The sequence below is a fragment of the Schistocerca nitens genome, chromosome 4 (assembly GCF_023898315.1).
Source record: "Schistocerca nitens isolate TAMUIC-IGC-003100 chromosome 4, iqSchNite1.1, whole genome shotgun sequence".
NCBI classification, from domain to species: Eukaryota; Metazoa; Arthropoda; class Insecta; order Orthoptera; family Acrididae; genus Schistocerca; species Schistocerca nitens.
The window spans coordinates 136,225,972-136,245,405 of NC_064617.1; the positions used below are offsets into that span (position 1 = coordinate 136,225,972).

Genomic DNA, 19,434 nt, shown 5'->3' on the forward strand with positions numbered 1-19,434 from the left:
TGATGTTAGTTGTGTGGAGGGTGTTGCTCCACCCATATGACGTATACTGTGGCTGCTTGTACTGTCCTGTAAACAGCAGCCTCAGATGGAATCTGTCCATATTTGTCATAAAGTCATGCAGTAATATATGTTGTCACAAAACTGATGAGCCTATATGACTGTTAAGTGGTACGGTACCACCTCGATCTTCTCGAGAAGATCCATAAATCTTCCTTCTCCCCAGCAATTTCACATCTGATTGGAAGGGTGGAACACAGTGTCTGCTCTAAACTAGGTGGGCAACAAAGTTTGATTTTTCACCTATATCTTAACCATCTGATCTAATCTACTAATAACCTTGGGCATATTTTAATTAACAGTGTTGTCGGAAGAAGTATTTGGCCACTTGCTTAGTGGCTGAAGATGTCAAGACACAGGAGGGATATATCATGCCTACAGTACACCTTTTTATATGATAGCACCTGGCAGTTCACCATGTGAGAACAAAATTTATTATTATGTATGGCTGTTATTTGTCTTCTAACTTTTAATGTTATCTTGCATGTCAATGTTTTTAGTGTCAGTTGCACCCAATATGATTTAAATTGATCATTTATTAGTTGAAGTATAAGGCAGTTTGTACACATCTTTCCTTCACTGCAGCTAAGGCACTGCAATTCAAACAATGTTTTTACATCAGAATTTCTAAAATCATTTGGGGAAGTGGCAACAAAACGACTATTCACGTTGGTGTGTAGAATATATGAGTCTGGCGACATACCATCTGACTTTCGGAAAAGCATCATCCACACAATTCCAAAGACGGCAAGAGCTGACAAGTGCGAGAATTATCGCACAATCAGCTTAACAGCTCATGCATCAAAGCTGCTTACAAGAATAATATACAGAAGAATGGGAAAGAAAATTGAGAATGCGCTAGGTGACGATCAGCTCGGCTTTAGGAAAAGTAAAGGGACGAGAGAGGCAATTCTGACGTTACGGCTAATAATGGAAGCAAGACTAAAGAAAAATCAGGACACTTTCATAAGATTTGTCGACCTGAAAAAAACGTTCGACAATACAAAATGGTGCAAGCTGTTCGAGATTCTGAAAAAAGTAGGGGTAAGCTATAGGGAGAGACGGGTCATATACAATATGTACAACAACCAAGGGGGAATAATAAGAGTGGACGATCAAGAACGAAGTGCTCGTATTAAGAAGGGTGTAAGACAAGGCTGTAGCCTTTCGCCCCTACTCTTCAATCTGTACATCGAGGAAGCAATGATGGAAATAAAAGAAAGGTTCAGGAGTGGAATTAAAATACAAGGTGAAAGGATATCAATGATACGATTCGCTCATGACATTGCTATCCTGAGTGAAAGTGAAGAAGAATTAAATGAACTGCTGAACGGAATGAACAGTCTAATGAGTACACAGTATGGTTTGAGAGTAAATCGGAGAAAGACGAAGGTAATGAGAAGTAGTAGAAATGAGAACAGCGAGAAACTTAACATCAGGATTGATGGTCACGAAGTCAATGAAGTTAAGGAATTCTGCTACCTAGGCAGTAAAATAACCAATGACGGACGGAGCAAGGAGGACATCAAAAGCAGACTCGCTATGGCAAAAAAGTCATTTCTGGCCAAGAGAAGTCTACTAATATTAAATACCGGCCTTAATTGGAGGAAGAAATTTCTGAGGATGTACGTCTGGAGTACAGCATTGTATGGTAGTGAAACATGGACTGTGGGAAAACCGGAACAGAAGAGAATCGAAGCATTTGAGATGTGGTGCTATAGACGAATGTTGAAAATTAGGTGGACTGATAAGGTAAGGAATGAGGAGGTTCTATGCAGAATCGGAGAGGAAAGGAATATGCGGAAAACACTGATAAGGAGAAGGGACAGGATGATAGGACATCTGCTAAGACATGAGGGAATGACTTCCATGGTACTAGAGGGAGCTGTAGAGGGCAAAAACTGTAGAGGAAGACAGAGATTGGAATACGTCAAGCGAATAATTGAGGACGTAGGTTGCAAGTGTTACTCTGAGATGAAGAGGTTAGCACAGGAAAGGAATTTGTGGCGGGCTGCATCAAACCAGTCAGTCAGACTGATGACCAAAAAAAAAAAAAAAAAAAAAAAAAAAAAAAAAAAAAAAAAAAAACGATATGATGTTTACCTTATTTTAAAAGATAACACTGTAATAATAGTCAGGGAGTATAGCTGATTACTCTAGTCTTTTATCAAGGTATAGTCTTCATATAGAAATAGTTCACAGTAATTAAAAGTGTTTTCCACATTTGCTCTTTCGGTTAATTTTCCACTAATTCACTGCTTTGTAATTGTAAACATGTAATTTGCTTTAAATCAAAACTGTTCATGATAACAAATGTTACCTGGTTGTAGCTTCTTAACAGTTTTGTACATATAAATTGTATGGAAACTTTATGTTGTTGTTAGTGGTATAGAGGGCATTGCTCTACCCGTATGAGGTAAATTGCTGCTGCTTATACTGCTCTGTAAACAACAGCTTCAGTTAGAATCTGGTCATGTGCATCTCAAAGTCGTATAGTAATATGTGTTTTCACAAGCTGGGCAAGTCTGTATGATTCTGTTAAATGCTACGTTACTTAATATTAGGTCATGTTAAAATGTATGTTACTTAATATTTTGTAACTACTGTATTTTCTTGTAATTTTTTTTTTTTTAGCACAGAAGATAGCTACTCAATAACTAAAATCTAGACCTGCAATGAAAATACATATTGGATTTGTGAACTCCTTTTCCTTTTATGAAATACATCACGATCATTGTGTTTACTTCGTTCCTCTCGTATTTTCTGCTCAGCTGCTGCCACCTTCAGCAGTCTAATACCAAACCTTTTGTACCATTTCTTTACAAGGCAATGTCTTTGAAACCACATGTGTGGTTGAGTAAATTAGGGTCCCAGGTATTATATTACACCCTGCATCAGTTATCTTGGTGACCCTTGTTTGCGAATAATCAATAAAAATTTATTTCCCCTGATTACTAAATAACTAAAGCTACAATAACAATATCAAATTTTGAACCCCCTCCATAGTGTAGTGGTTAAGGTGTTTGGCTAGTACGCTGAAGGTAGTGGGTGTGAGTCCTGCCACGTCAACTTTTTTTTGCACCATTATAGAAATGACTGTCATCATTATTTTTATTCAGTTAATTTTGGCTTCATTGCAATGAGACCATGAGGTGGCAGGATCTGGTCTCTTTAATTCAAGAAAATTGACCTTCTAAAACCCGTATGTGGTAGAGGAAACGACTAAAGAGAAAGGCCACACAGTTGTCTACTTGCTGCCCTATAATTTTGATTTAGGTGTGGTGGAACTAACATGGGCAAGATGGAAAATGTTTAAGGAGTGCAACGTTTAGTGGGACATGTCTAGACTGCCCTTCTTTTAGTAATTGCTAATGATTGGTAAGGGTACTGCAGGAATGCCGAACAACTGGAAGAAGGTACTGGACATCATTGGAACTCACAGTGAACAAAATAATTATTTATACTGCTGAATCAGATAGTAACAGTGATTATGAATTATGCACAGATGAGGACTATAATGAGCCTGTTTCTAAGTGATTACAATTCAGCATTACATGTATTAATAAATGTTCAAAATTTTAATCATTGTTGTGATTGTCATAATATAAGTTTCACTACTGGCTCTTTTTAATTTTGAATTGTCATTGAGCACTGATACAGAATTAGTAGCAACAAGCACCATCATTCAGCATGAAACTATCAATTTCGATTTCACAAATCCTGTAAGCTTTCGTTATGTCCCAGTCTCAGTTTTTATTCTCATAGATGCACAATATGTAGCAGTTGACAGCTAGTGCCACTTGGACCATCAATTGATACATGAACCCAATTGTAGTGCCAGCACTGGATGACATAAGCAAGGTGATTTCTCCTGCACCACCCTCCACCGCTTGCTAGCCTGTGCTGAGTGTTGGTGAGCAGAGCTTGCTTTCTCCAATCCCACACCCCTGTCAGAATTCGCCCATCTTCTTGTAAACAGACTTCACAGTGTATTAATGTTAATCTTTCAAAATCAAGAGGGTTTCACAAAAAGACGAATATCTAGAGAAATAGACTGTTTTGCGACCTATCTTAAAGAAGAATTTACTTCTTATGAATCGCACACCTATAACATTAACGTAAATGTTTTCTGGCTGTGGTGTCATTTCTCAACATTAAGTGATCAAGCTACAGATGACCATGCAATTAGCCTAAAATTTTGTTTATTTAAAGATGTATATATTTGTCTTGCAGACAAAGAAGCAATAGCATATGTAACACTTAAAATGAATATCCTTTTGGCGGTAGTTTCATTTTGGACTGTTTCTTTTATACATGTAAATGTTTGCTTTATAGATGAGGTGGCCGTGATTGATGAGATACAGATGATACGTGATATGGGAAGGGGTTGGGCCTGGACAAGAGCTCTGCTTGGCTTAGTTGCTGATGAAATCCATGTATGCGGTGAGGAAGCTGCCGTGGAACTGATACAAGCACTGATGACAACAACTGGTGAGGATGTTGAGGTGCGAGTGTAAACTGCTTCTTTAAAAATTGGAACTACTGTGGATGTATTTCATTAAATCATGTTTCATTTTCACTGAATGGTAAAATTCGTTGTGTAATTCATAGGGAATAATACCTTAAAAGGGTGATTTTACCCAAAGCATGATGACTGTGGTTGAGGCTCCTCACTAACTAAAACAGTGGGCCAGAAACAGTTTTGAATCCTGATCAGTGCCTTTCAGTAGCAAAACTAGTGACTGAACCATATGACCCCAATTCAGGGACTCTGTTTGTCAGGTCTTTTCTGCTACAGTTCCCAGCTGCATATAAATTTAACCTTACAGGTGGACTTTTTTCAGCAAACACTTTTTGAATTGAAGGGGTTGGCAGAATAAACTGTTTACTCTCAATTTAGTAAGTATTAGTGTGATTACATTATCTGTTGTGTTTTCGAATGCACAAGGTGTCAAAAAGTAGTTCCATGTGCACTGCTAAAAATGCTGTCTGGTATATAAATTTCTTTGATTTATCCAGGATGGAATGTAACAATATTGTGAAAAGGAAAGTTGCTACTCACTATATAGCAGAGGTGCTGAGTCACAGATAGGCACAACAAAGACTGTCACATGACTGCATTCATTTGTGTGTGAGTTGCGTTTGCGTGAGTGTGTATGTGTGTGTTTGCCGTCTAATTCTGACAAAGGCCTTCTGGTTGAAAGCTATATTTGTGACAGTATTTTTGTTGTGCCTATCTGCGACTCAGCATCTCCGCTATATGGTGAGTAGCAACTTTCCTTTTCACAATATTGTTTCTGTGATTTATTGTATTCGTTTGCTTTCTTTGACACATATAACATGTAGTAGGGCAAAATACACTGGTTTTGTTTAGTATTTTCTACCACTGACTCCTTCAAATACTGAATGTTTCAATTTATAGAACAATTTTAAGAGTTTTTTACAAGCTCTTCCCAGGACACTGAGATAAAATTTGGAACTGTAAGAGAAAAGCACTAGCACACTGAATCTATTCGATGTTCTCATGTGTTTCAGTTGTCAGAACATTGCCCAAGAAAGACAAAAATCACATTTGAGATATAGTCTAACAAAGGACTGTTTCTATTTCTTAGATGTCATAACTTTAAAGCCAGTTTTCAAAATGATAGTTTTTAGAAAATTACTTAAAAAGCTTTAGTTTTTACTGACCTGTGCACCTCTCTCTTCCCCCCACCTACCCCCAACCATTTTTCAAAAGGAACTCAATCTGTGAGCTGAAAGTGCTACTATGCTTCTGTTATGAATAATGAAGCTGCACCTTCTGAAGATAGGTACTCTGCTGCCCACATTTCTCTTGGTGATTTTTACCGTTTCTAGAAAATTCACATAAAACTGATGAAAATTGTAGGTCCGGAGATACAAGCGACTGACTGAACTGGAGGTACAGGACACTGCAGTGGGTACTCTGGAAGCTGTCCAACCTGGAGACTGTATAGTTTGCTTCAGCAAAAGTGACATTTATGCCGTGTCCAGAGGCCTGGAAGCCCTTGGCAGAGAGGTTGCAGTCATTTATGGTGGTCTTCCTCCAGGCACAAAACTTGCCCAGGCACAGAAGTTTAATGATCCAGAAAACCCTTGCAAAATACTAGTTGCAACTGATGCTATTGGAATGGGACTTAACTTGTAAGTATTACTAAAAAACTGCTATGTAACTTGTGATCAGCTAAATAGATGTTTTCTTTTTTACAGAGCAATTTATGAAATGAAGCCTCCTATGTAAATACTGAAATTTAGAGCTAGGAAAAATGTATGACAGCCTAGTTTAATGACAGGAGCATCACTGACTGAATAAACAACCAGTATCTGTCTTTGGATCCATAAATATTAATTCTTGCTTATTAATCAATGAATACCAGCAGAGCGTGCATTCCATCAGCTTGCAGAAATAGCTCAAGTTTGTGAATGGATGTGGATGATGCTTAGTGGGTATGAAAACAGACTTAAAATTCATCTGCTGAAGAAAACTGATGCATCCAAAATGTACACTTAATTCTTGACAGTGGCTTGACCTCGTAAAATCAACAGTAGAGCACTGTGACTGGCTGCCGAAACTCTGCTTTACAGCTGTCGAGAGACAGCCTGTATCGCAAAGGAATAGTGTGCAAGACACTTCGTCAAATCAGATAATAATACACAGTTCATGAGTGTGAGCCTGTGGTCTGTTTCTGGTATTCATTTGGCCCACCAGTAGCCTGGCAGCTGCGCCTTAACTATGAATGTTTTGTGTGTGAATTTCTTCTGTACTGTTTTACGGATACTGGTTTGATGCACTTTGGTTTAATTCAACACTTTTCCTTCTTTTTCAGTACTTGTTTTATTTTGCTTAATTACAGCCAGTATGTTCTGGTTTTTAATTCATATGGTATTAACCACATTTTAGTCATGCATTAATATTGTTCCAAATAATTAATTCGTGTATACATTACTTCACAACATCAATAGTGGACTGCATCTAACTTGGCAAGAAACAAGGAGCAGTGCACTGGCACCTACTATGGAGCAATTATTTGATTTGACAGCCATTAGTCATTTGCTGATCAATGTTCACTTTGCTCTGAACTAGTAAGGCTGTTGTTCTTGTGAATGTTGCCACTAATATTCTCAGTTCCTCCTCCATTGTAAATATACACTTTGTGATCAAAAGTATCTCGACACCTGCCTGAAAATGACTTACAAGTTCGTGGCGCCCTTCATCGGTAATGCTGGAATTCAATGTGGTGTTGGCCCACCCTTAGCCTTTGACAGCTTCCACTGTCACAGGCATACGTTCAATTCGGTGCTGGAAGGTCATGTGACTGATCAAACAAGATCAGTACTGTATGAAGCCCTTCTGCATATCAGGAAATCTCGAGCCTATTCGAATGAACGTATTGTTTGCTAAACTCTACCCTTTGTAACTCTTCAAAATAAATTTTGTAAATGTAAGGTGACCCCTACATTAACCTATTAAACACTATAAAAACATTTACCTCAGCAGCAATAGTTTAATTTGTGAATGTAAGATGATGCCGTATTTTTCAAATGAAGAATTTGGGAAAAAAACCTCGTCTTATAATTGGGTAAATACGACAGATTGTTCATCACTTCAGACAAACTTTCTGCAGGTGATTAGACTATTCTAGAGAGCCCATTTAGTATAAAAGGGCTGGTAACTATGAAAGTGGAGGTGCTGTTGGTGGTTGGTCAGTTTGATATGGGCAGAGGCTTTTATTAAGCTGCCAGAGAAGTGGTTGTTAATGTCCAGAAAGTTGGCACACTAAGCTGAAGAGGTTTACATGAAATAAATGGGAGCTTGTGTCAATGATTCCAAGCAGGGAGCTGGATGATAACGAGCTAGAAGTGGTGGACAGCCAGTTAGTAGTTGGCATCCTTGATATAGGGAGATAGCCTGTGGGCAATGAGGTCATGATGTTTTTGGCTAAGGTGGAGATTCTTTTGATGAGGGCACAGTAATCAGAAACTGTGGACCATCAAGTGGGGTTAGATTTTCACATTTTGCTAACAATGTTGAACATTGTAGTACAGGGGTTGGGGGAGGGAGGTGGGGCTGGGGGTGCACTGAGATTTGAGGATGACGATGGGGGGAGGTTCTGGTATGGACGCAAGGAATTGAGTAGAGATTGGATCTTATGCAGGACTTGTGAGATGAGATTATTATGGCAGGTCATGCGAATGAAGAAGTCAGATAGCTGCTGGAGCCATTCTGCAAGGTAACCACAGTTTCCTCACCACAGCGCTGGTGGTTAACCTGCATAGAAAGTGATCAAGTTAATGGCTGTCTTAAGATTGTGGGTGTCTGCTCCATTTTTATTATAGAAAAGGGACCTGTAAAAGGAAGGTGAAGGAAGATAGGTGAGGATTTTCCTGGATGATAACCAGAGTGGTTCCGGAACAGTTGCCTCAGTTTCCATGAGTCCCTTTGCTACCCTCATCCATCTTCCCGTTCCCATCGCTTCCTTCCTCCCAGTCCTCAGCAGCTCCCCACCACTTAACTTTAGCTCAGGTTGTCATTCTGCACTCACATTGTTTTCTCTGTTGTCTCCCTCTTCTTCTGTTTTATCCCAGTCTTCCTTCCCACCCTCCTTTCTCCGCACAATATGAACTTTGTACCTCATTGAATACCATAGGCACTGGGTCTGTGTACAGCAGCGTGTAGGTGCGTGCATGCACGCGCGTGTGCATGTGTGTGTGTGCGCGCGCACGTGTGTGTGTGTGTGTGTGTGTGTGTGTGTGTGTGTGTGTGTGTGTGCAATTTGTTACAAAAGATATAGGTGTGTGATTTTTACAGCAATTTTGTGTTTACAGCAATTTTGTGTGATTCTGCTTGCATCTGGAAGCTGTCACCTGATTGCACATTTTCATGGGCTTGGCAGTGATGTTTTAGCCTAATTTCACATTTGCTTATGGCACTATATATTTTCTAGGCATAAAAAACAATGGAATATTGCACCACTCATGTTTGTGTTTTCCTGGATAAGCATGTGTCAAGTGTTTTGTGTGTGTATTGCTGCCAGCTTGCATATAGGCACTATAAGGTTGTAACATAATCTACTGGTACAGGTAAATGGATGAAATAATATCCATGATAATTAAATCTTTGACCAAAATAAGACAATTACAGAAAGACATAAATACAATAAACAAGAACATCAACTACATGTTAGAAAGAGAGTTCCTGGATACAGCCATAAGAAAGGAAAATTACAGCCACACCTTTAGCATATACAGCATGGCCACAACAATAAACACCATAGAAATGCAGCCTCAGGCCCCTCACAGAATCACAAACAAACCACACTCAGATATGTGTTTAAAAGACTCAGTAATATTCCCTTAAACACATTTGACTGCCAAGTAGAGATAAGCCATACGAAATAGAGAGGATTAAATATAGATACAAAGAAACAGTAGATAAACTTAACAGAAAATTAAAGAAGCAGAGCACAGCACAAAACATGAAAGAAGCAAACCAAACCACACAAACAAAAACAAATATTCTGACAACACACACATGTAAACAATGGTAAAAGTAAAGCAAGCAGCACAGTCACAAGAAAATGGCACATAATGATCTGACACTATAAACTGACATACAGAATATGTAATATATTAAAAAACAAGGTATAAACATTACAGGCAAGAAACACATCCTGAAACTAAAACGAAAACCAAACGGTTACCAACAGTCTGGAACCTACCAACTCAAATGCACACACTGTGACAAAATGTACATCAGGATGACTGGTAGAACCTTTCACACAAGGTATAAGGAACATATCAAGGAATGGAAATACAGTACAAACCACTCGACATTTGCAGACCACTTGAAACAGGGCTATTGTACACCAAGCACAATAGTAAAGGGTATGAGCAACATAAATGTCAGTAAAACCAGACATTTCCTCGCTGTCTAAGGAAACTACCACATACTTAAGGCACTAACAGGTAATAAAAAGCTGCATAATGACCAGATAAATACTGGAAACCAGATGTTATACAAAATCACTGGGCACATAAGAATCTTTCACCCCTTTATTCCCCCCCCCCTTCCCTCTCTCCCCCTTTCTCTCTCCCTTCCTTTCTCACTCCCCTCCCCTCTTTCCCAATGTTTCTCTCTTTCTCTGACACACACCTTCGTCCGTCTTATTCACAACCCACTCTCCCTTCCTCTAGTAAGTTACTTTGCATTCACTGCCCATTATCTTGTACACATATTTGTCCCTCTACTCACCAACTCTACTTTTAGTTCACTCTCATACTACTCTGTCATTCCCACTTACGTATTGAAATAAAGGCTTATGAACATAAATAAAAGAATATGGTAAACATGTGACAAACCACACAGAAAAAACTATTTTATTTAAAATAATAATCAGAACTATTGGATAAGTTTATGACAGTACACACACATAAAACACAAAGACCTTCATTTAGCCAGGAGAATATAAATAAAAGTTAGTACTGGAAGATTTTGTCATGTTTCATGTCAAAAAAAGTGTGTTCTGCTGCAAGCTATTAGTCTAAAGACATCAGTGCCAAACCATGGAAAGCAAGACAGTGGTACCTCCAGACGTAAACGAAAAATCAGACAAAATGCTATAACTAAAAATCACACTCCTATATATTTTGTAACAAACTATTTTCAGGTCTAGAAGCAAACCAAAATTGTGTATATTTTTCTTTCCGAACTCCTCATGATGTTTTAAATGAATGAAACAAAACGCACATGCTAACATAACTATGAATTTTTCGTAGTAGTTGCAAAGGCAGATTTCAAATACCCTTAATAAGTGTAAAGCAACTGCAAACACTATAGCTGTGTAAAAAAAGGAATTTTCCTCAGAAAACACTTTCTGAAAGCTTACTTTCAAGCTCAGTCTTGTGTATATGCTGTACACTGCTCAGTTCCTCAGCTGTGTGATGCATCTTTACTTTTGTGTGTGTTAGTTTGCAACAATAGGCTTAAGACTCAAACTTTCCCCTCCTTTCTTTCATTTATTCAATTTCTGATTCCTCACCATTACTAAAATTAATCTATGAATACACTTAGGATCTTTTCTCCACTTTGGTTGGTTGATTATGAGACTAACTTAACATCTTCTGTTTTTACAGCCTATCTCTGTTGATGGACTGAAACCAAAACATTTGTGTACATTTGTTCGAATTTAACTCTCACACTTTCATTTTCAACTGTGTTTAGAATATTTAACGCCAGTGCTCTTTATATGTTCCACTGTTGTGGAGAGATATTTCATAATTAAGACAGTGCATTTTAAGCATAGTTTTATGGTTCTATACTTTGAATTGCACCTAACAGTGGAAAAGGCAGCATGGAATAATGACAATATTATGAAAAGGATAGATTGCTACTCGCCATGTATAGGAGGCTTTGAGTCACAGAGAGGTACAACAAAAAGACTGCTAAACATGTCAGCTTTCAACCAGAGCTTTCTTCTAAAGTAGACAAAACAAACACACACACACACACACACACACACACAGAAGTACAAATAACACACACGTGACCACTGTCTCTGGTCACTGAGGCCACACTGCAAGCAAGCAATCTGGATTGTGGGTGTAATGGGGGGGCTGGGATGGGAAGGGGGTGGGATGGGAGGGTGTAGTTAAGGAAGGGTCAGGGAACAGCAAAGTGCTGCTTATGGTAGCATGCAGGGACTGGTGAGGACAGGGTAGGGCTACTGGGTGCATTCGGGATGTTTGAAGGAGGAGGAGGAGGGGGGGGGGAGCAGGAGCAGAAAAGGAGAGAAGTAGAAGAGGGGTTTGTGGAATTAAAGGCTGTGTAGTGCTGGAGTGGGAGCAGGGAAGGTGACAGATGGGTGAAGGACAGGGATTAATGAAGGTTGAGGCCAGAGGGTTAGGGGAACATAGGATATATTGCAATTCTGAATTGCGTAGATGGGAACTCACCCTCCAAACTCCCATGTTAAGCAGTCATTTTGTTGAACCTGTCTTTGACTCAACGTCTCCTCCATATGGTAAGTAGCAATCTATCCTTTCCATAATATTGTCATTGAATTACATCTATCAATTCTGGATACTTCTAACTTGTATCTTAAATTACAAATGCATGAATTAATAAAACACACACACACACACACACGCACACGCACACGCACCTATAATACCAGATAATTTATTATATTACAGGAGCATCCAGAGAGTTGTATTTTATTCATTAATCAAACCTTCAGTGAATGAAAAAGGAGAGAAAGAAATGGATACAATATCCGTCTCACAGGCATTGCAGATTTCAGGACGGGCTGGTAGATATGGCACCCAGTTTGATAAGGTAATGTATAAATTATTTTCAGACTGATTGTTTCAGTGTTTGTATGTTTAGCATGTCATCTTTGTGTAAAACACACTGGCAAGATGAATCCACAGAAACACAATTGGTATCCTGCTCAGAAGATGTTTTCAGTGAAATGTAGTGTAGCCAGTGAGATTGGGAGAGAGTGGGTGTGATGAGAACCTTGTAGCCTTTCAGAAAGTGAGAGTGAAATGTTACCAAATTATTAGGGAGAGCAAGAACAGATCATGACAACAGTTTATGACCACATAAACTGTTCCACTAAAAGTACAAATGTATGAAAAGCCATCAGGAGAATTTCTGGGAGAGCTGGGAAGTGCCCAGTGGCTTCTGTTATGGGGAATGGAAGTTGGAAGTCTCTAGACCACCCTGTGAGACACTGCCCAGATGATAGTGACCTATGTTGCCACAATTACCACCACTGCCAGACAGGGTTCAGCTTTTCATTGTTACAGAGAGGCTGCTGAGAGGGGCAGTTGGGACTTCAGTTCCACCACTGATGAAGAATACAACTGCCCCTTCTCCACATGAAGAACACACACACACACACACACACACACACACACACACTCTTATGAAATTTGAATATCTATTGAACCAGACATGAATATTAGTGCCCTGTCTTACACATGCATGAGTGGTACTTCATGTCATTCATACAAAAGGCCTAAAGATGATGTGACTGGAATGTTGAAACTGATTAGCTAATAAAACTGTATGAAAATAATGGCTGTTGATCAGTACAGTGGAACCTTGCCTAACAAGCATCTTACAATTCACACAACAAGCAAAACAAATTGTAAAAAAAGGACTCGATAATGAGTGATGTTTTGCATAACAAGTTTGAGGATTTAGTATGACGTCATCACCACCCACTCATGTGCGGTGGGCGAAATGTTCAACAATATGAACACCTTCCATTGTTGGCAGCGGCACATGAACAAAGTCTTTAGCAAATACTGCAGTTGGGGTTTAGCGCTCTTTCTGCTACCATATTAGTGCAGCTTGTGATCACATATTTTTCTAAACTTGTGTTCACATAATGTTTTTTTGTCTGCAGATTTTAATAACTTTGTTAGAAATGTCCCCAAAGATAAAGCCTTTCCATAAGAGAAAGAAAATTACCTTAGAAATGAAACGTAAGATCATTGAAAAATGCAAACGTGGTGTGAGCGTTGCTGATTTAGCACACACCTTCAGTCGGCCTACATCAACTATTTGCACTATTCTCAAGAACAGGACCAAGATTGAGGTGACAGATGCCTTGAAGGGAGTGAGAAGAGTATCTAAACAATGGTTTCGTGTTCTGGACGATGTCGTAAGGTTACTCCTTGAAAAGCAATTGCCAGGAACTGTTGATGAGAACATCATGTGTGAGAAGGTGAGAATGATTTTTACCGACCACCAAGATAATCAGCAGCTGAAGAAGTGTTTAAGGGAAAGTGTGGGTGGTTTGAAAAGTTTAAGAGAAGAACCGACATCCAATGCGTTGTGAGGCACAGCAAAGCTGCTAGCTCTGACACAAAGGCAGCAGAGAACTTCATTGGCAACTTCAAGGTGCTTGTAGATTCTGAGGGTTATCGGCTGCAACAGGTTTTTAATTGGGACGAGACAGGTCTATTCTGGAAAAAGATGCCGAAGTGTACCTTTACAGCAGCAGAGGAGAATGCATTTCTGGGTCACAAGCCAATGAAAGACCATCTAATACTGCTATTATGTGCCAATGCAAATGACAATTTGAAGATTAGACCACTGCTTATTTGCCATTCAGAAACTGCATGAGCTTTCAAGAAGTCTAAAGCCCAGAAGAGAAAGTTAAATAAGATGTGGAGGTTCAACAACAAGGTTTGGGTGACATGTGATCTTTTTTGTGATTGGATCAATGAAATATTTGGTCCTTTGGTGAAAAAATATTTGCTTGAGATGAATCTGGTACTCCATGTCTTGCATGTTATGGACAATGCTCCCGCCCATTCTCCAGGCCTGCAAGATCACCTCCTTGAAAAATTTCAATTCATCAAGATCCAATTTCTGCCTCCCAATGCCATTCTGTTACTCCAGCCTGTGGCCCAGCTGATCATTTCTAAATTTAAGAAGCTTTACACTAAAGCACCTCTCAAGCATTGCTTTGAGTTGATCGAAGCTACCAATTTCACTCTCAGAGAGTTTTGGAAATATCACTTTAACGTAGTTGCCTGCATCAGTATGACTGAGGCATGAGTAGGAGCTACTGAGAGAACTGTCATTTCTACTTGGAAAAAGCTTTGGCTGGAGTGTGTTGTTGAAAGTGATGCTGAGGCATTTGAGTCAGTACCTGTGGAATCTGTAGCCAACGAGATTGTGTCTTTGGTCAAGAGCGTGGGACTATAAATGGATAACAGTGATATCAATGAGCGTGTGGAAGATCTCAGCTAAGAAATGACCACTGAAAAGCTTATGGAGTTGCAGTGCATTTCACAGCAGCAAGTTGTGGAGAGTTCTTCAGAGGAGGAGGAGTTGGTGATGGTGGTGGTGGTGGTGGTGGTGGTGGTGGTAACAGCAAAGCAGCAATCTTCTGGCACAATAAGAGAAGTGCGGAAAATATGGGAATCATTTGCACCATACATTGAAAATCATCATCTCAATAAAGCAGTGGCTATGCGCGTTAGAAATTTATTTGACGATAATGCTGTCTCACATTTTCGCCAAGTGTTGAAGCCTCGGCAGAAACAAATGACTATAGAAGGCCTCCTAGTGAAGAAGGATTAGTTATGTATTGTGAATAACAAAGTAAATAATAATTTTCTTTGAGCAAATGGCATGAATAAGAAAAAAAATTTAGTACTTTCTCTGCATTGAATGCATTATTGTATTTTACATTAATTTATATGGGATAAATTGTTTCGCTTAATGAGTTTTTCACACTGCTAGTAAGATTCTGGAACAAATTATGCTCACTACGCGAGATTCATCTGTATTATCGTATTTCAAAATGTACATGGTTGCTTCACCTTAGGAATCTGAAAAGATGGTCCCTGCAAGTGCTAAGCATTTTAAAATGTCTTATCCACAATCCATTTGGAGTAGATCAGACTTATCTGCCCCAGATTTACAGGGCCGCTATGTGGTCTCAGCTTGATTATGGGTGCACAGTGTATGGGTCTGCATGAACATCATATATAAAGATGTTGGACACGGTACCTGGCTGCTGGAGCCTTTCGAGCCAGCCCTGTGCCGATCTTCAGTGTTGAGGCCGGTGAGCCACAGCTTCACATCAGGCAACAATTCCTGGCCTTCAAAAAACACTCTATGTCAAGCTCATCTGCATACCATACTGTTGATCACCAAGCAACTAGACCTTATGGGATTGCGTTAAGGATTGCCTTTACAAGATGGATTTGGCTGGTTTTAACATTTTACTCCAAGACTGGATCAGATCGACACCTTGTCTCCTACAGAGGCCCAAAATTATTTTAGACTTGATGAATTTTAGGACAGATTGCGCTCCCAATTGTATGTTTCAGCCTTTGTTTTTTAACATTTTAGATAGGCATCATGATTCTACAGTTGTGTACACAGATGGCTCACAACAAAGGGGCTCCCTTGGCTATTCAGTTGTATTCCCTAGACGTGTCTTCAGGATTTGCCTTCCTCATACCGATACTATTTTTTTCTGCAGAGCTCCATGTGATCATGAAGGCATTGGAGCAGAAAAGGCATCTTAAGGGCAAACAGTTTCTCATCTGCTCCAATTCTATTAGTGCCGCACAATCATTGCAGCACATTTACTCAGCTGCAAAATTCTTCTAGCTCATACATGACCAACTGTACTTCCTACAGCAGGGGTGGAAGAAGGTGACATTTTGCTGTGTATCAGGGCACAAGCCGACAAATCTGCCACGGAGGCCTGCAGGGAACATAACATTACAGAAAATGCCATTCCCTGCAGGCTGTCATTTTGCTGGTTGGTCACAGATCCATACCCATACAGTGGCTGGTTGCGACAGACAGTAAGCTGTGGTTAGTGAAGGCAACTATCCATCTGTGGTAGTCCTTGTGACTGTCACTCTGGCAAGGTGAGGTGGCTCTGACCCACCTCCGTAATGGGCACTGTCCCATAACACATGGCATATGGCTTTTTACTCCAGTGAGAAGGCTCCACCCCCCACCCACCCTCCCTCCTGTGTGGTGCTTGTGTCATGTAAGTCACTGTATGCCACATCTTAAATGAGTACATTTTATTTTTTTACAGGTGGGGGGGGGGGAGGGGGGGAGAAGAATTAGGTCGGTATCTGCCCTCTATTTTATCTGATGACGAGATGAGAGTGGTTGAGCTCGTAAGATTTTGTGATATATCTGGACACTGTTCAGGTTTTAGTGTGTTGAAGAGTGGCTGGATCATCCCCTTTCATTCCATTGATTTTTCTTTTTTTAATCTTCTTAATTTGTATACTTTTGATTGTATCAGTATTACTACTTGTGCAGTTTATAAGTGAAGTTAAGTGTACTTTCTTTTGAAGGTACCAGAATAACTCCGTTTTTTAAGCCATTCATCAGAAAATGTATGTTCCAATCATACTAAAAATCTTGATTATTAGTATTATAAACCATTTAGAAAAACTAAATACATCATTGCAATTAAGGCAAAATGAAGCCTGAAGAATGTTGAAGTAGAATTTGGAAAACTTTATTTTTAAAATTGTTCAAAGTTTGTGTGTTACTACTTTTATAAAGACGAAAGGGAAAGTAGAGTGAAAGGTTTATGTTAAATGAAGTATTGTGGACAAATTAACACCACCAGTTTGCAATGTTTCAAACTCATTAAAAACAGTCGGTGTTTCTCAATTTCATGCGGCAGACTACTGTCTTCCAGGCATTCAGACTGACTTGTCCTCTATTTTGTAACCCTCTCATTCCATTTTTTGTTGTTGTTTTTCTCTCTCCATAGCTCCAAACTGGAAACCTGAACATTAGTATACAGGGTGTCCCCCCCCCCCCAAAAAAAGAAGAATTTTAACTTCTAATAATATTGAGACAGATGTCACTAGGTAAATGAAACAGCACTAGATGTAATCGGCATGGTCTAGTTTCAGAAAAAATCCACTAGATGTCGCTACGAGCGCTGACCTGGAGCGTGCAGCCAGTCTCACGCAATATGGCATCCATGCAACAGAAGGCATATTGTGTTATTGAATTTAGTCATAGTCAATGATCGCAGTTCAGTGGGTGTTCCATATTCGATTTAGTGATAAACCACCATCACCAAAGAACATTCAGTGGTGGTATGAACAGTTTGAAGAAACGGGGTGCCTCTGTAAAGGCAAAAGTGTTGGCTGGCCACGCGTTCCTGAACAAACAGTGGAACAAATACAATGAGCGTTTAAGCAGAGCCCCCGCGAGTCTACACGTTGTGCTAGCTGAGAACTTTCGTTACCGCACATAACAGTGTGGCGTGTGTTACGGCATCATTTAGCCCTCAAACCATACCAATTACAACTGCTACAAGCTCTTTGAGATACTCACAAAGTGAAGCGAGTGGACTTTAGCAACGCTATTCTAGAGGACAAGGAAGATGACACTTTTATGTCACGGTTGATATTCAGCGATGAGGCAACTTTCCATATTAGCAGTTAAGTTCACTGTCATAATACGCATATATGGGGGCTTGAAAATCCTCATGAAACAATTGAACACAAATGTGATTCACCAAAAGTGAATTTTTTTGTGCTGTTTCGCAAAGCAAGGTTTATGGACATTACTTTTTTTGAGGAAGAAACCGTAACAGGACAATCATATCTTGCAATGCTATGTAACTGGTTATTCTCACAACTTGACTCTGACAGTTTCATCTATCAGCAAGATGGAGCACCACCGCACTGGCACAACAACGTGCACAGTTTCCTCAAAACCAATGTGCCTCAACGTTGGATAGGGCATACAGGACCGCGAGACCAGGCTTTCCACTCTTGGTGTCCTAGGCCCCCTGACTTAACACAATGTGGGGATATGTTAAGCAATGTGTTTATGTTCCTCCCTTACCTTGTGATATCAGCTGCTATAGCTTCAGTGACAGAAGACACCCTACGCTCAGTTTGGGATGAATTCGGTTATCAGCTAGATGTCGTTCGTGCAGCCAGTGGAGGACATATTGAACATTTATGATGGATTTTTATAAACTTCTGTCTTTTCTGAGTAATTTAGTATGCAATTTATTGGTGTTAAGACTTTCTTCCTAATAAATAATTTTATTTAAAATCGGGTTATTCTTTTTGGGACACCCTGTATTATGTGTGATTTTCATCTGCTTGGAGTGAATTATTGTACTTTACAGATCAGTTGTGCATGTCTTGATGGTTCAGTGTGTAATAGGCTGCAAATCCTTGTAGTCCTTCAGTTTCTTTATAGTACTTAACAGGTGGTAACAGGATTTCCATTTGTGGCAGTGATGTATGTGGACAATGCCAAATTGTATAATGATTATGATTTTACATCAAACATCAAGTTACTCCGATAATTGGTTGGTTGAATTCATTTATTCATCCCTAGCAAAATAGATACGAAGCCCACACCTACTACAGTAGTACAAGTTTATATGCCAACTAGCTCTGCAGATGACGAAGAAATTGAAGAAATGTATGATGAAATAAAAGAAATTATTCAGATAGTGAAGGGTGACGAAAATTTAATAGTCATGGGTGACTGGAATTCGGTAGTAGGAAAAGGGAGAGAAGGAAACGTAATAGGTGAATATGGATTGGGGCTAAGAGATGAAAGAGGAAGCCGTCTGGTAGAATTTTGCACAGAGCACAACTTAATCATAGCTAACACTTGGTTCAAGAATCATAAAAGAAGGCTGTATACATGGAAGAAGCCTGGAGATACTAGAACATATCAGATAGATTATATAATGGTAAGACAGAGATTTAGGAACCAGGTTTTAAATTGTAAGACATTTCCAGGGGCAGATGTGGACTCTGACCACAATCTATTGGTTATGACCTGTAGATTAAAACTGAAGAAACTGC

General features: G+C 39.5%; 1 protein-coding gene across 2 annotated transcripts in view; it reads left to right on the plus strand.

Moving 5' to 3' along the window:
- LOC126251605 (ATP-dependent RNA helicase SUV3 homolog, mitochondrial) overlaps positions 1–19,434 on the plus strand; it is a 79,520-nt gene that overhangs the window by 13,822 nt on the left and 46,264 nt on the right. For both annotated transcript variants that reach the window (XM_049952138.1, XM_049952139.1), the window contains exons 5-7: positions 4,393–4,562; positions 5,945–6,219; positions 12,268–12,409. In XM_049952138.1, coding sequence (XP_049808095.1) covers positions 4,393–4,562; positions 5,945–6,219; positions 12,268–12,409 — 587 coding nt within the window. The remainder of the gene's footprint in view (positions 1–4,392; positions 4,563–5,944; positions 6,220–12,267; positions 12,410–19,434) is intronic.